We start from the raw sequence: 20,529 nt of genomic DNA on the forward strand, positions 1-20,529 counted from the left end.
AACTAGCGTTTTGGTCAAATGGAAAGAAAAGGTTGACTTGTAACCTTTGATAAACCTTGCATAAGCCCCAGGAGGCATGGAAAAAAACAAACCAGCCCTTATAAATGAAGTAATAAATTAGTTTTGTTTAGGTACAAAAAGAAGAGAACAAGTCCTTCTCTTTTGCCAAGGGCATGCCAATCCTGAAAAGGAAGTTTTGGAAGTTGAGAAGTGGAAAATGACAGATTATTTCTTCAACAAGAAGGTGCCCTAAAGGGTTTTTTCAGCTTTGTTAAAACAAATGTGTGAAGTGCAATCTTTGGAAAGTCATAAGATTCTTAACAAACCACACAGCAGAGTTTAACTACACCCTACGAAGATCAAACTGATAGGCAACAAATGCTTTTTTAAATTGGTTCAAAGATTGGGAGGAGAGGCCTAGAAAATTTTGCTTGCTATTTATTAGGTGTTCCTGAGAGCTGCCAAAGTTGTCTTTGTCAACAAGGTGCAAAAAAACACTCTGCAAATTAGGATCAATAAACGTAATTTTGAGCTTCAAATTTAGGGCCGCTAACCAGGCTTTGGATTCCAGAGTGTTGTGCAAACTCAATCCTGAGTGCAGTGCCAGCAACGCAGCCTTGGGCCCCCGAGATGTTCTGTTAAAAAGTTTAGGAGCATACTCTCAAGTTTCTCCGTCACCCTGCTAATCCAAATACTAGCTCCAAACAGTAATTGCGGAACTATTTTGGCATTAAATACTTTAATAGCAGCAGGGACATACCTAGCACCTTTAGTATAATAGAATCTCAGTAAAGCCCTTGCAGAAACATTGGCTGCTTGAGACGCTAAACATATATGGAAAGATCATGGCTAAACACAATACCTAGGTATATGAAGTATGGAACCTGATCAATTCTCCCACCTGAAACCTGCAATGATTTAGAACCACGAGTAGGGTTTTTAGAAAATCTCATTATTAGTTTTATTTCTGATAGTTCATTGAAAGGACATCTCTATTACAGTATTTAACAAAAGCATTTATTCCTATGTGGAGTCCAGATTCAGATCTTGATAACAACAGAGTATCGTCGGCATATAGCAAGACCAGAATTTCACAGCCTGCTAAAATTGGAGCATGTTTTCCTACTTCTCTGATATTAGGGATCATATCGTTCACGTATAAGTTGAACAAAAGGGGGGCTAATAAGTATAAAGTGATCCATCAGTTGACTCTCAGTTCCAAAGCGCACTTGCGCAATTTGGTTTTCATATAATTTTGAGATTAGCCACAGGAGTTTACTATCAATGTGGGTCTTCACCAATTTAGCCCATATGTGGGATCTCGGGATGGAATCAAAGGCAGCATGAAGATCCATAAACACAACATAAAATCTGCCTCCTGAGAAGGCAGAATATTTCTTGGCAGGTCATACAAAATAAAACAGTGATCAAGTACAGAGACCCCTTTTTTAAAACCTGTCTGTTTGGGATGAAGGATTGCTTCTGAGTCTACCCATTCCTCCAGCCTTTTTAAAAGGTAGGCTGCGTAGACTTTACCCTGGAACAGATAGAAGGCTAACTGGGCTATAGTTTATAGGGTTGTCTTTAGCTCCCTTCTTGTACACTGGTACTATAATTGCCTGCTTCCAATCCTTGGGGATAATCCCCGAGGAATTTATTTTTGTAAAGATGGGAGCAAGCAGTTTGTCCCACCAGGCTGGATCTACTAGTAAAAGTTCTAGGGGGATCATAACTGGGCCAGGAGCTTTACCAGGTTTAAGTTGTTTTTTTAGAAAAGTCACCTTCTCTAGAGTTACCGGAGGCCAATGCTCATACCGAGGAGATAAATTATTGATGAAGTACTCATCAGTTAGAGGGTCAGCAAATAAGGATTCGAAGTGCTGAACCCACTTAAAGGGAGAGATGAGATCTGAAGAGCTACTCTCATGTGCAACAATATTTAGAGGAATGAGGTCCTAAGGGCATACCAATTAACTGATAAAATCTAAAAGAAAAAGTGCCTCCAGAGTGGTACATAACCTCTGAGAAGTTCATTGAGCAGGCATAAGACACAATATCCTACAAAACTTTATTTGGTAAACCAAAACCAGTACCTAAGTTAAGCAGTATCTTCATAAAAGTATAATGTTAAATTTGATGAGCCAACAGAAAAGCCAGGTTACAGCTTGATCATCTCTCCTATTCCTATCCCATGGAGAAAGAAAGTTGAATTACTGGTGCAGAACTAGGTCTAGGCTCAAGTGTATCCTTAAAAACAAAGTCGAATACAGATGCCAGAAGTTGCTCATCTGAATTTAAAAGAGCAGAATAGCATGGTGGCTATCCTGTGAAGGACTTGCTAAACTCTCTTCCTGAAATGATAAATAAAAGTCTGATGAATCAGCAGTCAAAGCAATGGTTACTTCCACTAGAATGCAAACAAAAATGCTGAAGTTCGAATGTTATGCCACTGTTTATGTGTAAGTTCAAACGGCACCTAAAAGATAAATAAGCTTTGAAGCTCTCCCAAAAAATAAACAAACTGACACTGCCTTTCAGTATAATCAAGATGAAAGCCTAATTTCAGCCACCTTCTAAAATTTGCACTCCTAATAATCCTTCTTTATGAATTCAGGCATAATTTGATTCAGTGTAATTTTCTTTCTCCCCATGAATATATAACAATATTCGTAATACCTGCAACAGACATTCATAATTCCTGCAACAGACACAGACAACAGCAAAATCCGAACGAAATAAAGAGCTTACCTCTCTGACTTTCTCAATGGAGGTGGTGAAAATGTAGATGATGACAAGCCATTCCTGTACGCTGGGTGTCGTGTCCATCTTCACCAAGACAGTATAAGTGAACAGCATGAGGAATGCTAAATAGGCCATCTACAGAATACACAATGCACATACTGTGTAAACAGGCAGCTGTGACACCCTCCTTTCAAAAAAAACCACACTTGGGGAATGGGTAAAAGGCAAAGGAGCTCCTATGGCAAGTGTCATGATCATCAGGAACAGGAAAATATGTTTCTGCTACAGGGGCAGTCGTAGTGATTCCAAGGTTCGGGCAAAAGTCCAGGATGGGGCCACAGAATCACTGCCACACCACTGCTGCCCCCCCAACCAGGGCCAAGTAAGGGGTGGCCCTCACCCTGTGTGAGGTAAGTGGAAGCTGCTGGTGCTGGAAACCAGCTGCCTGAGCCCCAGATGGGACAGGCATCAGTGGTCATAGAAGCCTGCTCTTCTTCTTTCCCTTCCTCAGGGAGGCAGGGCTATGGGTGATCAGAGCCTCTCACAGGGTGGGCCCCAGGGCACCTGCTATTTTACCCATTGGCTAAGACTACCCCGGTTCTGCGATTATAGAAGCTGACATAGGCAAGATCCATAAGTTTCAGCTTCACACATTATAGCTGTTCAAATAAGCACACATATGGCAGAAGAGGTGAAAAGTTATTATGTGAATCAGCCCTACAAAGACAAACAGAAAAAAGAGATAATTTATTCAATATATTTTGAGGACATTTCAGCAGTTCCAGATATACTTATGTTGCCAATCACTGGAACAAATAGAACAAATCCAGTATAAATGAACTTTGAATAGTTTCCTGGTCTTATTAGTGCAACACTTTCAAGTATCTCAAGTCAAACATAAGAGAATCTCTCAAAACCAAGAACATAACTCAAGTAATGCTCAAGTAAGATGGAGTTGGAGCTAATGAACTGAACAGATCCATGTTGATACTCCCTTCGAACTGAAGCTCCTTCCCAAAAGTTGCTCCTGAGAATCAGCCTTTGGGAACAGTGTGGGATGTGGCAAAGGCAGCAGAAAGGGGAATTGATTAAAATTGCACAGAAAGGGGAACTGATTAAAATTTACACAGAAAGGGGAATTGATTAAAATTGCCCCCTTCTTCCACTCACACAATGCAGGTTTGGATCCATCCCATTTTTTTCCCAATCATAAATACAACTGGCTTATTTTTGTTAAATGAAGGCAGATTTTTAAAGTAATTGTTTAAAACGCCAGAATTGATTTTTTTTGTTTTGTTGGTATGTCATTCTCTGCCCAGAGTATGTTCATTTTAGTGCTAAGTGAAGTGGTTTGGCCTCTGTATTGCAATTTGAATAAATACGTCCACAATATAAACAATATAAATATATAACTGACCGTGTGAAACCAGAACTTGACGATTGGGGCATTGTAGAACTCATAGACTTTCCTAGTTCCAGGAAGGCTTCCCTCTTCGCTATTGATGGGAAAAGACTGCTTTTCATCTGGCTTCTCCTTTCCTCTCTCTAAATCATAATAATTCTTTATAAAGAAAGACAGATTAAGTGTTAACAAATATCATCCAGCTATACAAGCAACGTTTTGTCATCCTATTTACATTTATAAGCAAAAAGGAAGATATCTAGACCCCCACTGTGTTGTAATACAAAAAAGTAATAAATATTATTTTAATCCACAAAACAAGATTTCTATAGAGGGTTTAGCATTCAGATTTAAACTGTAAACATAAAGGGTCATTCTGAGGTTATTGTTCACATCTTAAATGTGTGCTAAAGTGTTGCAATACAGACCACCGTGGCTGGTTTGGTAATAATCCATGGTTCCTGCTCCAGCCATAGTTGCTTGTTGCTATGGAGTGAAGATTTTGTCGCATCATTTCAACCCCATTTTTTGGTTCTTTGTTTACAGAATTAGATAGCTGGATGAGAGGTTAAAACATGGCTCTACTGCACATGATTTAAATTCTCACATATTCTGTAAAAGTGTTCTATTGGTCAATTTTAATAGTTATTCTATGCACACCATCCTTGAAAAACGAAAAGAGGAAGGGGAATTCCCAAAAAGATTCACTTTACACATTAAAATAAACTTCCTCAGAATGCAAAGTCCTCAGAATGAAAAGTCTCCCAATTTCCATTATGGAAAAGGGGTTCTCATGGTTACACCGTTGCCAAATGTTATAATGATATATTTTATTTATTATTAAGATGAGTAACAACTTAAAACTGAAAACAACAAACTAATAAAACCAAAACCAGTAACAACCAGCAGCAAACTTACTCAAGGAGTAAAGGATTGCAAATCAGGAGTAGAGTACTCTCTCAGGACCCTGCTTTTAGGTTCACTCAGCAGAGGTTGGTACACAAAACGACATCCATTTATTAGCAAGAAGATACAGGGATAAGAGTAACTAGTTTCAGGACAAAGGAGATCATGCAGTCTAAAATTCTAACTAACAGAATTTAACAAGCAGGAACACCACCTCATGAGATTAAACTAATTCGCCCAAATGTCAGAGGGGGTAACAAATTATTCCATTGTAATGTATGCAATAAAATATAACAGGATACACAAGAATCTCAGCAAGGCCTTTGAGTGCATGTGGTTGTATGAAGGAGTGGGAAGTAAAATTTTCTCAAAGTGACCCACAAAGTCTAGATGAAGCCCCCCTTTTGTAATACAGGAAATTAAGCAAGACACATTTTCCCTTTATAGTCCTAAAAACGGCTGCCACAAACTCATTAACCCCAGCCCCTTTAGTTCTTCCTTCTGGGACAGATTGCCCCTTAGAGCTTACAGGGAAAGTATACGGTGGCCTGCTGCCCTGGAGGGCCACTGGCACCCATGATGAACAAGCTGGGCTTGTCTTGGACCCTGCTGTAACAATGTGGATAACAGGCGTTTGCTCATTGGGCAACCCAACACCTGTTGTCAACAATGCAACAGCCTGGGTTTGAGTTGAGTTAACCCACAGGGCTGCCAGCCCCATGGCAATTTGGCTCAGCTCACTCCAGGGCTGTTTCAAAATCTCACTCTGCCCCTGCCTCCTTCAATCATAAAGGGCATTGAAGGTTGACAGATCTCTAACACCATATAACGGATGCAGTATCTGGTCTTAGTATCTACAACATTTTAAAACAAACTATTTAGTAATTGACTCCTCGGACCCAAACACATTTAGTAAAATGAAATCCAAGTCTACCACCTTACTAACCAATGAGAGGTCTTCTTTTCCACTGGAGATGCTAGGATCACCATGGTACCATGTGAACTGATGGAAATCATGTGACTGAGGCACATGAGACATTTCAGCCTTGCTTTTAAATTCCAGCATCAAAATAGTGGGAGGTAAAAGAATACTCAGAATCACCTTTAAGAAAGAAAATATGTATACTGATTCATTCAGCATCCCTACTTATCCTTCACCTAGTACTAATAACGACAAATTGTCACAGCAAACAAACACACTGACTAAACCAGAGTGTCAAACTCATTTGTTACCAGGGCCAGATATGATACAAATGTCATTTGGTCGGGCCGGGCCATGTGTACCAGCCCAGATTGGCCATGTGTACCAGCCCACAGTGGGCTCGCCAGCCCAGACTGGGACTTGGGGGTGGGGTGGCTGCCTCAGCTGGCAAATCCGTAGTGGGCTCACCAACCCAGATCGGAAGTGGGGGGTGGCTGCCATGGCTGGCGAGCCCAATGTGTACATCACCCTCCCCAGCAGCCCCCGACTTCCGATCCCTGCTGCCTGTGGGCTCAGACCACCATGTGGAGGTCCCAGCCAGCAAGTAGGATGGATCGTAAGGCCTCTACAGCCCAGAATCAAGAGCATGAGGAACTGGGGGTGGCTGCCTTGGCTCAGCTCATGGGCCAGATAACAGCACTCATAGGGCCAGATCCAGCTTGTGGGCCTTATTTTTGTCACCCTTGGATTAGATTTTTCCTCTGTCCCACCCACCCAAATCTCTTAATTTGAAACTATGTTGGCTATATTGCCTGGCAGGCTTGGTTTACCCAGAATCTGAGCATGTCAGCCAGTGTTTGATTGGCCCAGTAGTTCACCCACATTCCCAGCTTTCATTTTTTTAAAGTTTTAGGCTCATCCCTAACCTTAAGTGGAAAATTAACTTGCCACTCAATTTAGCCACCACAAAATTTGGGCAAAGACACTACTACTGGCAAGGACAAGTAATTCTTAAATCTTTTAGCTCTGAGCCTAACTCAACCACAGTGAAACACTGCTAGATAATGTATAACCATTCAACTACTAATGAAATTACACACACTGGATTTGAACCAGCTAGCTTTCCCACCAAATCTTACCCAATTCTCCTTACTGTAGGCTTCAACCCCCATCACTTTTGTACATACAGGTCCCATGATTCCCAGCAAGGTTGCCAGCTCCAGGTTGGCAAATGCCTGCAGATTTGGGAGTGGAGCTGGGGAGGGTGGGGCATGGGGAAAGAGAGAACTCATCAGGGTATAATGCCATAGAGTCCATTCTCCCAGACTGCCATTTTCTCCAGGTGAACTGATCTCTATTGTGGATATCAGTTGTAATTCCAGGAGATCTCCAGGCTCTACCTGGAGGTTGGCAACCCTACAAGTGGGGCCTGGAGTTCTCCTGGAATTTCAGATGATCTTCAGACTACAGAAATCAGTTCCTGTAGAGAAAGTGGCAGCACTGGAGAGCACACTCTATAGCATCACATCCCTGCTGAGTTTCTTCCCCTCCCCATACTCCATCCTTTCCAGACACCACCCCCAAATCTCCAGGAATTTTCCATGCTGTAATTCACAACCCTATTCCCAGCATAGCCTTTTTGGGTGGTAAGGGGAGACTGCTGCTTTCATTTTTATCAACAGAAAAACTGGAAGGAACCATCCCATTGTATCTGTATTATCCCCTCATCCCTTCCCCCCCACCATGTACTTTTCTGATGTAGAGACCACATTTAGAACTGGTTTGCCTTGCATTCATTTTACAATTTTGGATAGACAGAAAGATTCAAGGAGCATTTAATGCTACTACAACCGTTTTCTGCCTTAGCTCTGAGGAAAGATTGTGGGAGTGGGGGGAAAGAACCAGCATAAGCAAGAAAACATCCAGGAAACAACACCTAAATTTGCAGCAGCTCCTGGGTGGGCAATGATTGAAAACTCATTATTACAATGTGAGAACAAGACAGCAAAAAGCAATAGCCACTGTTGATTTGAAAGTTATAATGATGTAGTTGCACATAAGAAAGTATTAATGTTTTAATCTGTGTTTGTTTTGGCACAAAGAGAATGAGGATGCTGCTGTGCAGCATTTTTTATGGTTTAGAGAAGTGCAAGGTACTTTACCTTCCCCACAATATTCTTAGAAGGCAATGCTTTCCAAGAGATGAAATCTATTCTAAGAAATCTTCACAAGGTACAATTTGTTTTTAATGACTTCATTGCTCCCTATATAACCTTTGTTCATTTGCTTATTGTGATGAAAAATCTACATCAATTTTCTGTCCTTTTTTCTCTTATAACTTTGGATATGGCCAAATAGCAACAAAGAAATGCCAATACTCACATTTTAATGCAAGAATCTGAAAAAGCATGCCTGCATATAGAGGGTAGCTAACTGGCACCCTCCTCGTCCAGTGAACCCAGTCCTTGGCATCACCCCTGATTTCCACCCACTGGCTTAATAGATCAGGTGTTGGTCAACAACCTGTTTTCTTCATAATGAGCATTCTCAGCTGACCTTTGCCATGTGTTTACACTTACAACCCACAGTAGCAACTGGCCAATCACTGGTAGTGCTGGTAGTAAGCCTTGCCAGTATAGTGATCGTGATAAATGATGCAATGTTTACAGGAACTGAATTGTTGCTGCTGGTTATATCTTTGTCCACCAGGTTCACCCAATTTGTCCATGCAAGACTATGCCCAGTGATGAATAATATACCCAGCAGGTGGGACGAAACTAGACCTAACATCATAGCAAATCTAGTACATGATACTCAACTGTAAAATCTAATTTCTGATTCCAGTGGAGGGTTTTCCCATGCAATAATTCTCCTTCCATGATGAACTTTTACTTCAAAAATTATATTATCAAATGGAAGTAAGAGAGACCCTTGATGTGCAGTGCCACTTTGAGGTAATCTTACAAACCAGCTCTTTATTGGCAGAAACCTTGATACACCTGCTTTCTAAATGTCTGCCTATGGCACTGCTGAGAGGTAAGTTACCTTAAACCAGGAGTTCTTCCTCATCTTCAGGCGCCCCATCCACATATCAGTCAAGAGCATCTGCGTGCATGTGTGGGATACAAAAGGCAGTAAACCTGCTGACACAGCCAGCTTCAGGCATGTTGAGTTACTCCAGTTCTTCAGTTGATATGTCAGCAGCTTCATGGCCATCTGCTCATTCTGTTTGAATGCATTATCCAACACATCTAGAGCAAGCTGCCCAAACTCACTATGCAAACAAAAAGCAAGCAGAAAGAAGACCCTGCAAATTTTAGAGTGCTGACAGAGCAAAAATAACCATGGCCCTGGTCCAATACTAAACAAATGTAATTCATTATATTATTATTCCCCCGCTGTTACTGAAAAGGGCAAATTATTTTAAAACAATTCTATCCTTTTTTTTTGCTACCCTCCTTTTGTAAGGCTTATGTATGATTGTTTACAATGTTGATAGCAGAATTCACATTGATTTTGGTAGCATAGGTACCCTCATATGGAGCATCATAAACCACACATAAGCTTCTTCAGGTACTGCTACATTGAAACCAATTAATTTACCAAGTTCAGCATTTAAAAAGAAATATGCTGATAGCAGAACTGGACTTGCTAGAATTCATGGGAGGAGTAAAGAGCTAAAAAAAAAAAAGACAAAGATGGATTATTGAGGGAGATATTGCCAGCTAGAAAGCAAAACAGCTTTAATCTTGACCTTGGGTTTGGATTAGGGTTGTGCAAAAAAAATATTCGGTAAATTTTGGGTTCGGGTTTATTGGGCCTGATTTTTTTTTGGGTAAACCAGAAATAAGTCAAATATCATACTGGTAAATTTCAGTATTTGGCTTATTTTTGAGTTTCCTGAAAAATTCAGGTCTATTATAGACTATGGGGATTCCTCCTGCGGGGACATTTTTGGAGGTAGAGTCCCCAAATTTGCAGCAAGGGACTCTCCTTAGAGGGTCACCAAAGTTTGGTGAACTTTGGGACAGGGGGTCCAATTTTATGGGCCCGCAAAGGGGTCACCCCCATCCTCCAGGTATTTGTGAGCCGAGCTGTCCATCGGTTTTCAGGTTCAAAGGTTCAGCATTGCTGAGGACTCGATGGAAAGAGCCAACTGTCAGTCTGGCACCTCAAAGTCTGGGGGCTGCCTTCATTTCTGGGTCAATTTGCATGATGTCCTTGCAAATTAGCTTCCAAACTGAAGAAAAAGGCTTAAATGCAAGAGAAGGCACGGAAAACATTTCTTTTGGTGGAAAATGATATCCTGTGAACAGTCCTTTATTATAGTCATAAAAAATCTGATTTCAAGAGATGACCATGATGTGGGGAAACAAAGCCTCTACTCGAGGTGACCTTCTTTTGGAAAGCAGGTTTTCATGGGGGGCGGGGGTGTGAGAATTTTCAGGGACTATAAAAACCAAGGCCCTGACCTGGATGGCCCAGGCTAGCCTGATCTCGTCAGATCTCAGAAGCTAAGCAGGGTCGGCCCTGGTTAGTATTTGGATGGGAGACCACCAAGGAAGTCCAGGGTTGCTGTGCAGAGGAAGGCACTGGCAAACCACCTCTGTTAGTCTCTTGCCATGAAAACCACAAAAAGAGGTCGCCATGAGTCGGCTGCGATTTGACGGCACTTTACACACATACACACATAAAAACCAAGAGTCATTCCATCTTGGCCTCTTTCTCTACACTTCAAGCACTCAGCTTCTGTCTCTATCTGACCATTTGAGCAGTTCATACCAGAACTATGCCATTTTCAATGGAGCTGCTTGTAGCTCATGCCAACGTAGGTTGATACAGTGGCATAAATAATGAGAATGACTGATCTACCAAAATATAATGCTTGAGAATGTCTTCCATTGATGGTAGACCTACAAGATGCAACTGTTCTGGTCACTGACATCCACAACTACAGTCACAAAACTTCAGCTGTGGTACTTCAAAAAATTAGGACAACAAGAAAAATAATACCTCCTGAGACCTACCTTCTACCCACCCACGTTCTTAAAAAGCACTGAGAAGAAGAAGTTGTAACCAACTATAGTAAGTAAAAGGAAAAAAAGAATACAGGCAGGTTACTTTTTTCATGTGGATAGATCATTGATAGAGTTGCCTGGAGTGTTTGGTGCACACTGGAGAGAGTACAACATCCTTTTTGGAAATGTTTTGTGTTGGCCACTAAAAACAGCATACTTTTACAACTCTATGAAGATAGTTTCAGGTGGGTAGCCATATTGGTCTGCAGTAGAAGTGCAAGATTTGGGTCCAGGAGCACCTTAAAGACCAACAAGTTTTCCAGGGTATAAACCTTCAAGAGTCAAAGTTCTGATGAAGGGTGCTCTCTCAAAAGCTTATAACCTGGAAATCTTATTGTGGTCCCAAGGGGATGAGCAGCACCATGTAGAAATGAAGAAATAAACATATAACACTAAGAAGTGGGTAAACAATGGCCACAGCTTTATTGATTACAGCAGATGGAGCATTGGCAAAGCATAGGGCACAGATCCAGCATCAGGGGACCATCCTGTCAGCTGATGAAATGATCCCCAACCTGAGTGTTGGGGAGCAGCCATGGAGTAGCAAATTAGTGGTTCCACAGGACACAGATCTCTAAGTGGTACCTTCACCACCTGGGACTGTAGCCAAAGGATGCCCCTGAGCTGAGCATCAATTTTAGGACTCGACCCCAAGACCCCTTATGGAGGTCCCCAAACAGGGGAAGGCAGGCATGCAGGCACATCTTCCTCATAAATGGATCCAGCCCAATGCCAAAACTGCCCAACCTGTACTCTGGACAAGAGGCCATGGTTAGGACAGATTATGGAGAAACAGTATGGTTTCCAATAGGCAAAGGTGTTAAACAAGGATGCATTTTATCTCCCTATCTCTTCAGTCTATAGGCAGAACATATAATTAGGAAAGCTGATTTAGATTTAGATGAAGGTGAAGCACAGAAGTTAAGAAAATAGCTGAGAAAATCCTGGCAATGGAAAAAAAACTTTTGTCAGCTATCTATATAAAAATGTAGAAGTAATGCACCCGAACAAGGTTTCAGAAGAAGTGAGCCATGACTCATGAAAGCTCATACCCTGCCAGAAATTTTATTAGTCTTTAAGGTGCTACTGGACTCTTGCTCTTTTCTACTGCTACAGACAAATTAATATGACTACCCATCATGCACCTGGTTATTTACTTATTTAAACTTTTTCAAAGAATACTTTAAAAAATTGGAAGGACATTTAATTTATTATTAAAGTGGCTGTGGCTTTCCTTATAACAGCCACAGCTCTCTAGAGCACCTTTATCGAGAAAGCCATGTATATTTTTATAGGATGTACAATGATTTACCTTTTATTGAATTCATTGTTTTTGATTGAATTATGATCACACAGAGAAGTGTCTCATTTAGGCTGAAATTGATAATATTTTGAATTGTGTCAAGATTTTATTTCTAGGATTTTATTGATTATTGTTTTACTGATTACTGTTTTAATTCCTTCTAATAATATATGTAAAGCACCTTGATTGTAAGAAACAACATATATAAATAAAATAATTTTTGGGGGGGTTTCAGTTTTGAATAGTTTTCTTCTCATTAAGCTGGAGCCATGAAAAGCCACCGTTTAAGTTTCTATTTTGGCCTGACCTGGATGGCCCAGGATACCTCGATCTCATTAGAGCTCAATAGCTAAAACAGGGTCGGCCCTGGTTAGTAATCGGATGGGAGACCGCCAAGGAAGTCCAGGGTTGCAATGCAGAGGCAAGCAATGGCAAACTACCTATGAATACCTCTTGCCTTGAAAACCCTATAGGGTCATCATAAGTCGGCTGCAACTTGACAGCACTCTCCACCATCAAGTTTCCATTTCAGACCAGACCAGCCATTTATTTGCTTGTTGAACCAAAGGGCTTTCTTCAGTTCTCACAGCACATACATTTACACAATCTGAGATGGAGAGGAAAATGTCTAACCATTCTAAACACTGTAGATCTTTATTAAAACAAGTAAAGGGAGAACTCCTACTTTGAATATTTCTTCAGCTCTTCCGATGTATCATCCTCCATGTTACTTTGTTTGGCTTCATGGGCCATTGCCCTGTAGAGTTTGCAAGCCACCACTGCCTTGACCATTGCTTCTTTTCCATGCTGCCAAAAGAACATGGCCATCTTCTGCCTTTTCATCAATACTGCCCATACCAAGAGATCGTTATATGGATAAATAAAGCCAGCTGATTCCTGATCATCTGAGAAAGTAAATTCATCTTTCAGCTTCTTCCTAGATTTATGAAGAGCAGCTGATTTTTCCTGCAAGTTAACAAACATCTAGATAAGCTATTAAAAGCAGTCTAAATCCTAACTCAGTTCAATTAAAGTTTAGTTAAAGTCTGGCCCTAAGTTATAATAGTGTACATTAACTAGCTATAATGTACACTGAATTACACAGTCACATAAGAAAGTAAAATCAATGAAACAATTTACACAAAATTTCATAATACAACATAGCTATTGGCCTCAGATATCAAATTTCAGTCTTATAGTGAAATTTAATAGCTGCCAAAGCAAGATTTTCTACCTTTTTGTTTCCAGAAAACAACTTTCAGTGGCATTAACTGAAATCTGAGTTTTGTAAGAACCCTTCTCTGAGTTTAATGCAACCTACTACCAATTAAATGTTCACAGGATATATAAATGCCTGAACCAGAGACATAATAAATTAGAACTTCTCAGAGACAGTGGTTCAGTCCGCTGCAGAGGGTCACTTCTGAGAAGGCAGTTTACCACTGAAATTTCTGGAGAATGGGGAGCCATCTAGATGAACCACAATAAACATGCAACACATCAATAGCTTGGCTGCATTAATCAGAACACAGATTTTCCTCTACAAATGACAGACAGAGAATACAAAGTTAAGCAAGTGTGGCCCAATGGAAGGAAGATGCAAAGACCCCAAATCTCTCAAAGGAGATTTCTAGGCAAAGAACTGTACCTACCAAGGGTAAAATACTGAACCATGGCCTTCAAGAAGAAGAGAAATCCACAAGTAAAGCACAGCATTTCCCATTATTCCCAGTTCAGTCTATTTTAGAACAACAAAAATCCTATACAAACGTCCAATGAAGAACAAAAGACCACTATTTTGAATTTCTTCTTCAGAAATCTGCTTATAATCTTCAGGTCCAGAATAAGACCAATTTTTTTAAAAAAACTGTTCTTGAGGATATTGAGGGATACTGAGAAAACCTCTTGGCTCCAATCCTCTATGTCCTAAAATTGGAGAAGTTTGAAGGTCTCTCCCACTTTGACCAAAAGCCATTGGAGGAGTTAAAAGTCTATCAATGTCCAGTTTACCCTGGGGTGAAATATCTGATAGCTCATATTGTCTTTCATCTTTGGAACCGAACTTAGAGCACCTACAAACAGGCATGAATGTGTGACTTCCCTCTCTCCCAAAGGGAGGGAAGTAGGAAACAGGTAGCCCCTGTCTGCCATGGCCTGCCAATATTGGGGCTGCAGAATTGCTGGGTCCCACAGGTGGCTGAAAGCCTGAGTGGGGTGTTCTTATTGATTTGATCTGGGAAGCAGGAGGTGTTGATGTCTCACTGTATAGATCTGGGTGTGAACATGTGGGGTGGGCAATAAGGCTACTAGAATATTTCCTGTGGTATCAGAACCAGACACTATCCCATACGGGAAGACAGTGAAATAATCTGCAGCTGCTTCTATGATGGCAGTATTGTATGACTGGAGTCTATAATTGCACACCCAGTTGAAGCTGCTAAAACTGTAGTTTACAGGGAAAAGAAATAAGACAGCACCTGAGAACAGGTTGGCACTGAACCAGGCATGGCCTTTCTGGAGCATGGCAGGCTGAAGATCTTCAGCAGAGGTGTTGAGCCTTAGCTAATCTGTCATCAACCAACATTTTAAGGCATTGGACAAAGATGGAATAGAAGTGTTGTCCTTATATTGTCAAAGGAGAGAGTAATGGCCTCATACTATTCAGTGCAGCTGAGAATGGCTTGGCCTGTACTCATTGTTTACACATATAAATGGGTCAGTCAAAATAGTAGCCAAAAGCATCCTCTGAACCACCTTCAACAAGGTCAGGAACCACATCACTTACCATAGTGGGGGCAAGTTAATGAGCCACTTAACTCCCTAAGACAGTAATACCTTAGCGAACTAGCCCAGAGGAAGAGTAGCTGGGTCCAGAAGTGTGCCCAAGTGTCTGGCCTAAGCAACAATTCCAGGGAAGACCTTTCCCTTTCCTGCCTACTTACAACCAGATCATGAAAGACTAAATGAATTCAATGGTCTGTCCGCTTTGGTCTTCAAAGGGATTTCCTCTTCTTTCCTATTTGTTTTCTTTATTTTGCTTTTACTCTGCTTTTCCTCAGGGTTTTTTTTGCCATTACTTTGAAAGATGCTTTTTAAGCTGGTGGATTTCAGAGAATCCTCAAGAGCCTGTTTCTTCTTCAGAAGCTGTGACAAGTGTAAGGGAAGAGGGATGGTCTCATTCTCTGGAACTTACAATCAGAAAGACTGTCTACTAGGAAAGCACATTGTCCAAAAAGATACTGGATCACTGCCTGCCAGTGAAGTACAAAGAGCCAACTATACTTCTCAGGCTTTCTACAACTGAAGCTCAACTCAAGCCTGAAGGAGTCATCAGGTCTTCCTCTAACACATGCATAAACTCTCTGAGTGAGCAAAGGGGATGTATTAGTATACTGCTTTCCTAAGCAAAGAATCACAATACTTTGTATTTGTAAGGCTGTGCTGTTCTGATAAATTGGGAATGCAAGGTATTTTCAGCAGATCCACTTCTGTTTCCCATATGGTGAAGAGAGAGGTTTGGTGCCAAACTTGAGACAACTCTCTGGTTCCAAAGATCCACCATGAAACAAAGAGAAAAAGAAAAATCAGAGAGCTGGATTACACCTTTATTATATACTTTTTATGACAATACTCACCAAAAAAAAGATCATATTCTGAGAATCATTTGTCATTGTTACACGAAAAGAAATAACTTTTCCCTAACATACTATTCATCTTCATTTTACTGTTTGTTATTCTTTAAGCTACAGAACATTCACACCTACTTAGATGGTATTTTTAACAGCTACAGTCTACTCCAGTATTAAGTTCAGTAACCAAGTACATTAGCTCCGTTCTTGTTTTCACAGCTTCTCTTTGCTTTCTCCCACACTGTAGAAAAAAGTAGTGCTGATTCTGAATTTGTTTGCTTTTTTAGTAATAGAGTATGGAGTATACTGGTTCTGAAAGGGTCATTTTGCCCAACTCATTTTTTCCAAGACAAAGTTATTTGTTTGGGACTTCAGAACCACCAACATTATTTATCATTACTCATAAGGATCTTCCGGTAGAACTGTGCATTCATTTCAAAATGAATGAAAAACTAAACTGAAAATGTCCAGTTTGTTTTAATTCATTTTGAAAAACAACAACAAATAGGAATAAAAAGTAATGAACCAATTCCACATGTCTTTATTTCCATTGGTTTCAGTAGGAAACAGTACAGGTTGCGCATAAAATGATCAGATGTTATGGCACACCCATTTCCTTTTCGTGATCTACACAATCAAAAGCTTTGCTGTAATCTATGAAACACAAGCTGATTTTCTCATAAAATTCTCTTATATGCTCCAGTAACCAACGTAGATTTGCAATATGATCTCTAGTGCCTCTTCCTTTTCTGAATCCAGCTTGAAAATCAGGTATTTCTCATTCCACATATGGTAATGGTCTTTGTTGAAAGAATATTTTAATCTACTGCTATCATATATTGTTAAATGTGGAATTGCTGGAAAGAGCCTTGTGATATTAAAATATTAGTAGATGGGTAACCCATTTCTGAAGGGGGGGCAGATCCTCACAGAAGCCGGCGTAACCCCCATGCCGGCATCCTTGCCACTTGCACCGTGCAATCTGGCATGGCTGTCGGTGTCAAGCAACTTACGCCAGTTCCCGTGGACTCTGGTGGCAGTGTGGTGCTCGGGCGCTAGCGCTGCCTCCTGCTGGTATTTTCCTGGCATATCTCCCAGCGCATCCAGGGGGCATTCCCCCTTTGGGCTCAAAAAGCACCATTTTAATCATGGTGCAGCCCTGCAGAGCTGCATGGGGAATTCCACGGGGTTTTAAAAATAAAATCTGGATGCGGCACACCTGAGCCATTTTCAACTGCCACAGAACCACCAGCACCCACTCAGGAATGGGCTCTTAGTTGTGGACTAGATCCTATTTCCTCAGATGTAGCCCTCATTAGATTAAATAAAATGGCCTCTAGCTCACAAAAGCTTTCTTTAATATTCCTGTTAGTCTTTAAGGTACAATGCAACTCTTTTTTCGGTTTTGGTATAACAGAACAACAGACTACAAATAGCAACAGTGTATTAATGCTGAGACATGGTATTTAAACAACTTTCTGTGGGATCTCATTGGCAGAAATGACAGAGTTTACCTTATGTTTCCGGTAAAGGCTATTGTACAGAACTCTGAAATGCTTTTTTGTGTAGCTGCTTTGATAAGCTCCCGCAATCAAATATTCTATTACCAGCCCAATATCTATCAGTGATATTCTATAGTTTGCAGGAAGAGTACTCTGTAATTAAAAAAAAATATTTCAAATGTTACATAGCATGTTTATAGTAAACATTTCATGTTCATTATTTCAGTAATCCTTAAAGTAACCCTATAATAATATTATTTATCATCCTTAATATTATTTATGATCCGTCTTGCAGATGGGGATTTGAGGTGAGGAGCAGTGACTTTCCAACCCAACATTACTCCAGTTACCCTAATTAGCATTTTATATTTTCAACCTAGCTTCCATCGTACTTTTCAGCCCACATGACTTTTACATCAGTAGTGATAAAGACAGATACCATACTGGACTAATTAAAATATTATTAGAATAATAATATTATCAGAATGGATTGCCTTTGTCTTTCCCCTCCAACTGCAGCCTAAAGATCTCTCCCTAAAATGCTAATCCTGGTAGGAGACCCCAAGGAACAGCATAAGAGATAAATCAGAAGTCTGCAGAAGGTGGGAAATTAGCAACAATCACCACTCCCCCTTAGCAGAAAATTTACTCAGGATCTGACCTGCCATTTTCTTCCTTACCAAGACTAAAAACTGGGTGGCGGCAACTGTATCCTTGTGGAAAGGAATGCTGCTCAGCTTCCCTGAAAGAAGTAGCCATGAGACTAATCCTGAAGAACCCTGCATATACATTGCTTACATTTCCAAATGCTGCTGTCTTCATCTTAAGTGGATGAAAAAGAACAAGATGAAACTGAATCCAAACTGATACTGGTTGGGAAACCACTTTGAGCCACTGTTATCTATACAGCCATGTAAATAATGTGATGTTTACAATGGAGACAACAGTGGCTCACTGGGAAGGCTAAAGCCTGCTGTGACTGAAAACCAAAAACAGCTGGTGAACATTTGGGAGGCACCGAAGATCCCACTGCATGTGTGATGCAAAGCCTTTGTGTTATTCCCCAGCAAACACAAGGACTTTGCAGTGTATAGCTGGAGCCTTAGTTTGCATTGCAAAATTTAAGAATCTATTGTACGTCTTTAACAATTAGCCACCTTACAGATAGTAGAGAAAATATAATTTTAAACAAATTCTGCTATTATTGCTTGTGTTTCATAGATTACAGTATCAAAGGTAATGTACTAATCATTGTCCTGTAAGTATCAAGATAATGTGCTAATGAGGTTGTGGTATGTTAATATGGAACCATCCTGAAGTGATCTGTGTTGTGTTTAAACATAAACATCAGTACAACTTTAACAGAAAAGAAGAGAGTTTAAGAATGAATAAGGCTTGGCTTCCTGTCCTGAAAACCTCCAGACAAACAAAGACTACAGTCCACAATAGCCATGCGGATTAGCTTTGGATTTCACACATTAACAGATCACTTCAGGATACAATGGTTCCATAGTAACATACCATACCATCATTAGCACATTATCTTGATACTTACAGGACAATGATTAGCACATTACCTTTGATACTTTTTGCAGGACAATGATTCAGCTCAAACCCAACCCCTTTCTGACTATATATTACTCTTCCTACACACTTGACACTGAGAGACACTGTCCTTCAGTGTTACTCCTCTGAAGATGCCTGCCACAGCTGCTGGCGAAACGTCAGGAAAGTAAATACCAAGACCACGGTCTCACAGCCTGGATAACCTACAAGAACCAATGAACTCTGACCGTGAAAGCCTTTGACAATATACTGCCTGTTATGTTTTATTTTATATGTTTTCAGGGTAATTTTAGCTTTGTTTTGTTGTGTTATGAACCACTTTGGAAAATTAATTGCAAAACCAGAATAAAATGACTTCTCATACATGAAATAAGTAGAATTATAGTGACAGTAGATTACTATGCAGGTATGAAATCAGCTATTACATAAATGGATAGTGGCATAATGAAACAGCTGGAGTTGCTGACTAGCCAATACTACTGGGAAAAACATCTTCCCAAAATTGTTACAAGGCATTCTTTGTCATACATCACTATTACCCTTGTGCTTCAAATGCAATTCCTCAATTATAGTAGTACAGGTTGAGTATCCCTTATCGAGAATGCTTGGGACCAGATGTGTTCTATATTTTGGATCTTTCTGTATTTTGCAATATTTGCATATATGTAATGACATATCTTGGGCATGGGTCCAAAGTCTAAACATGAAATTCATTTATGTTTTATATGTTTTATATACACTTTATACACATAGCCTGAACATAATTTTAAACAACATTTTAAATAATTTTGTATACACTGAACCATCAGAAAGCAAAGGTTAGAGAGGCTTGGTGTGCTGCTGAGGGCCTGTGAGTAATGTCCGCATGACGGCTCAAAACTTCCGGTTTTCAGGTCATTCTGATTTTTGGATGTCCGGTAAAAAGATACTCAACCTTTATCAGCCTGGTACCTCTCAGAAGAGATAATACCTGGTGTTCTTGTTTGGTATTGCAGCTGCTGTGCCCTCTATGTTAATCCTGTTAGTTTGTTTGAGGTACCACGACTGACACATCCCTGATGTGGACTGTACAGCTATAAATAGTGACATGGTCTAAAAGAACCCTTAATGTACATTCCTTGCTCTTCATTCTTTGAGATTCAAGTTACCTGTTTCACTTCACAGACAAGATGAGGAAGAAGTTGATTTGTTGGCCCTTGTTTCTAAAATGTTAACAGAAGACAGAATTAAATCAAAAAGTGGATAAGTGAAAGAAAGAAGAAATTATCTTCCTATTAATCCACTGTAGGTAAACCATCCATGATATGCAGGAATGCAGGAGTATCCGTGCATAATCTAGGGATGCAGCTTCATAACAGGCATTGACCAAGATGTATGTTCAGAACCCAACTAGTTTTGTGTGCTCAAGAAGGCTCTAGCATTGTGTATCGTGCACAGCCACCCAAACACACAGTTATATAGAAAAAAGACTTTGATATC

General features: G+C 40.3%; 1 protein-coding gene across 1 annotated transcript in view; it reads right to left on the reverse strand.

Moving 5' to 3' along the window:
• The window catches only part of TRPM6 (transient receptor potential cation channel subfamily M member 6), a 116,390-nt gene that overhangs the window by 76,953 nt on the left and 18,908 nt on the right, over positions 1–20,529 (reverse strand). Inside the window, 9 exon segments of the mRNA XM_056848983.1 lie at positions 2,749–2,877; positions 4,160–4,303; positions 5,997–6,152; positions 9,018–9,246; positions 13,039–13,319; positions 15,775–15,880; positions 16,290–16,294; positions 17,455–17,637; positions 20,199–20,252. Coding sequence (XP_056704961.1) covers positions 2,749–2,877; positions 4,160–4,303; positions 5,997–6,152; positions 9,018–9,246; positions 13,039–13,319; positions 15,775–15,880; positions 16,290–16,294; positions 17,455–17,637; positions 20,199–20,252 — 1,287 coding nt within the window.

This window comes from Euleptes europaea, chromosome 4, assembly GCF_029931775.1.
Source record: "Euleptes europaea isolate rEulEur1 chromosome 4, rEulEur1.hap1, whole genome shotgun sequence".
Lineage (NCBI taxonomy): Eukaryota > Metazoa > Chordata > Lepidosauria > Squamata > Sphaerodactylidae > Euleptes > Euleptes europaea.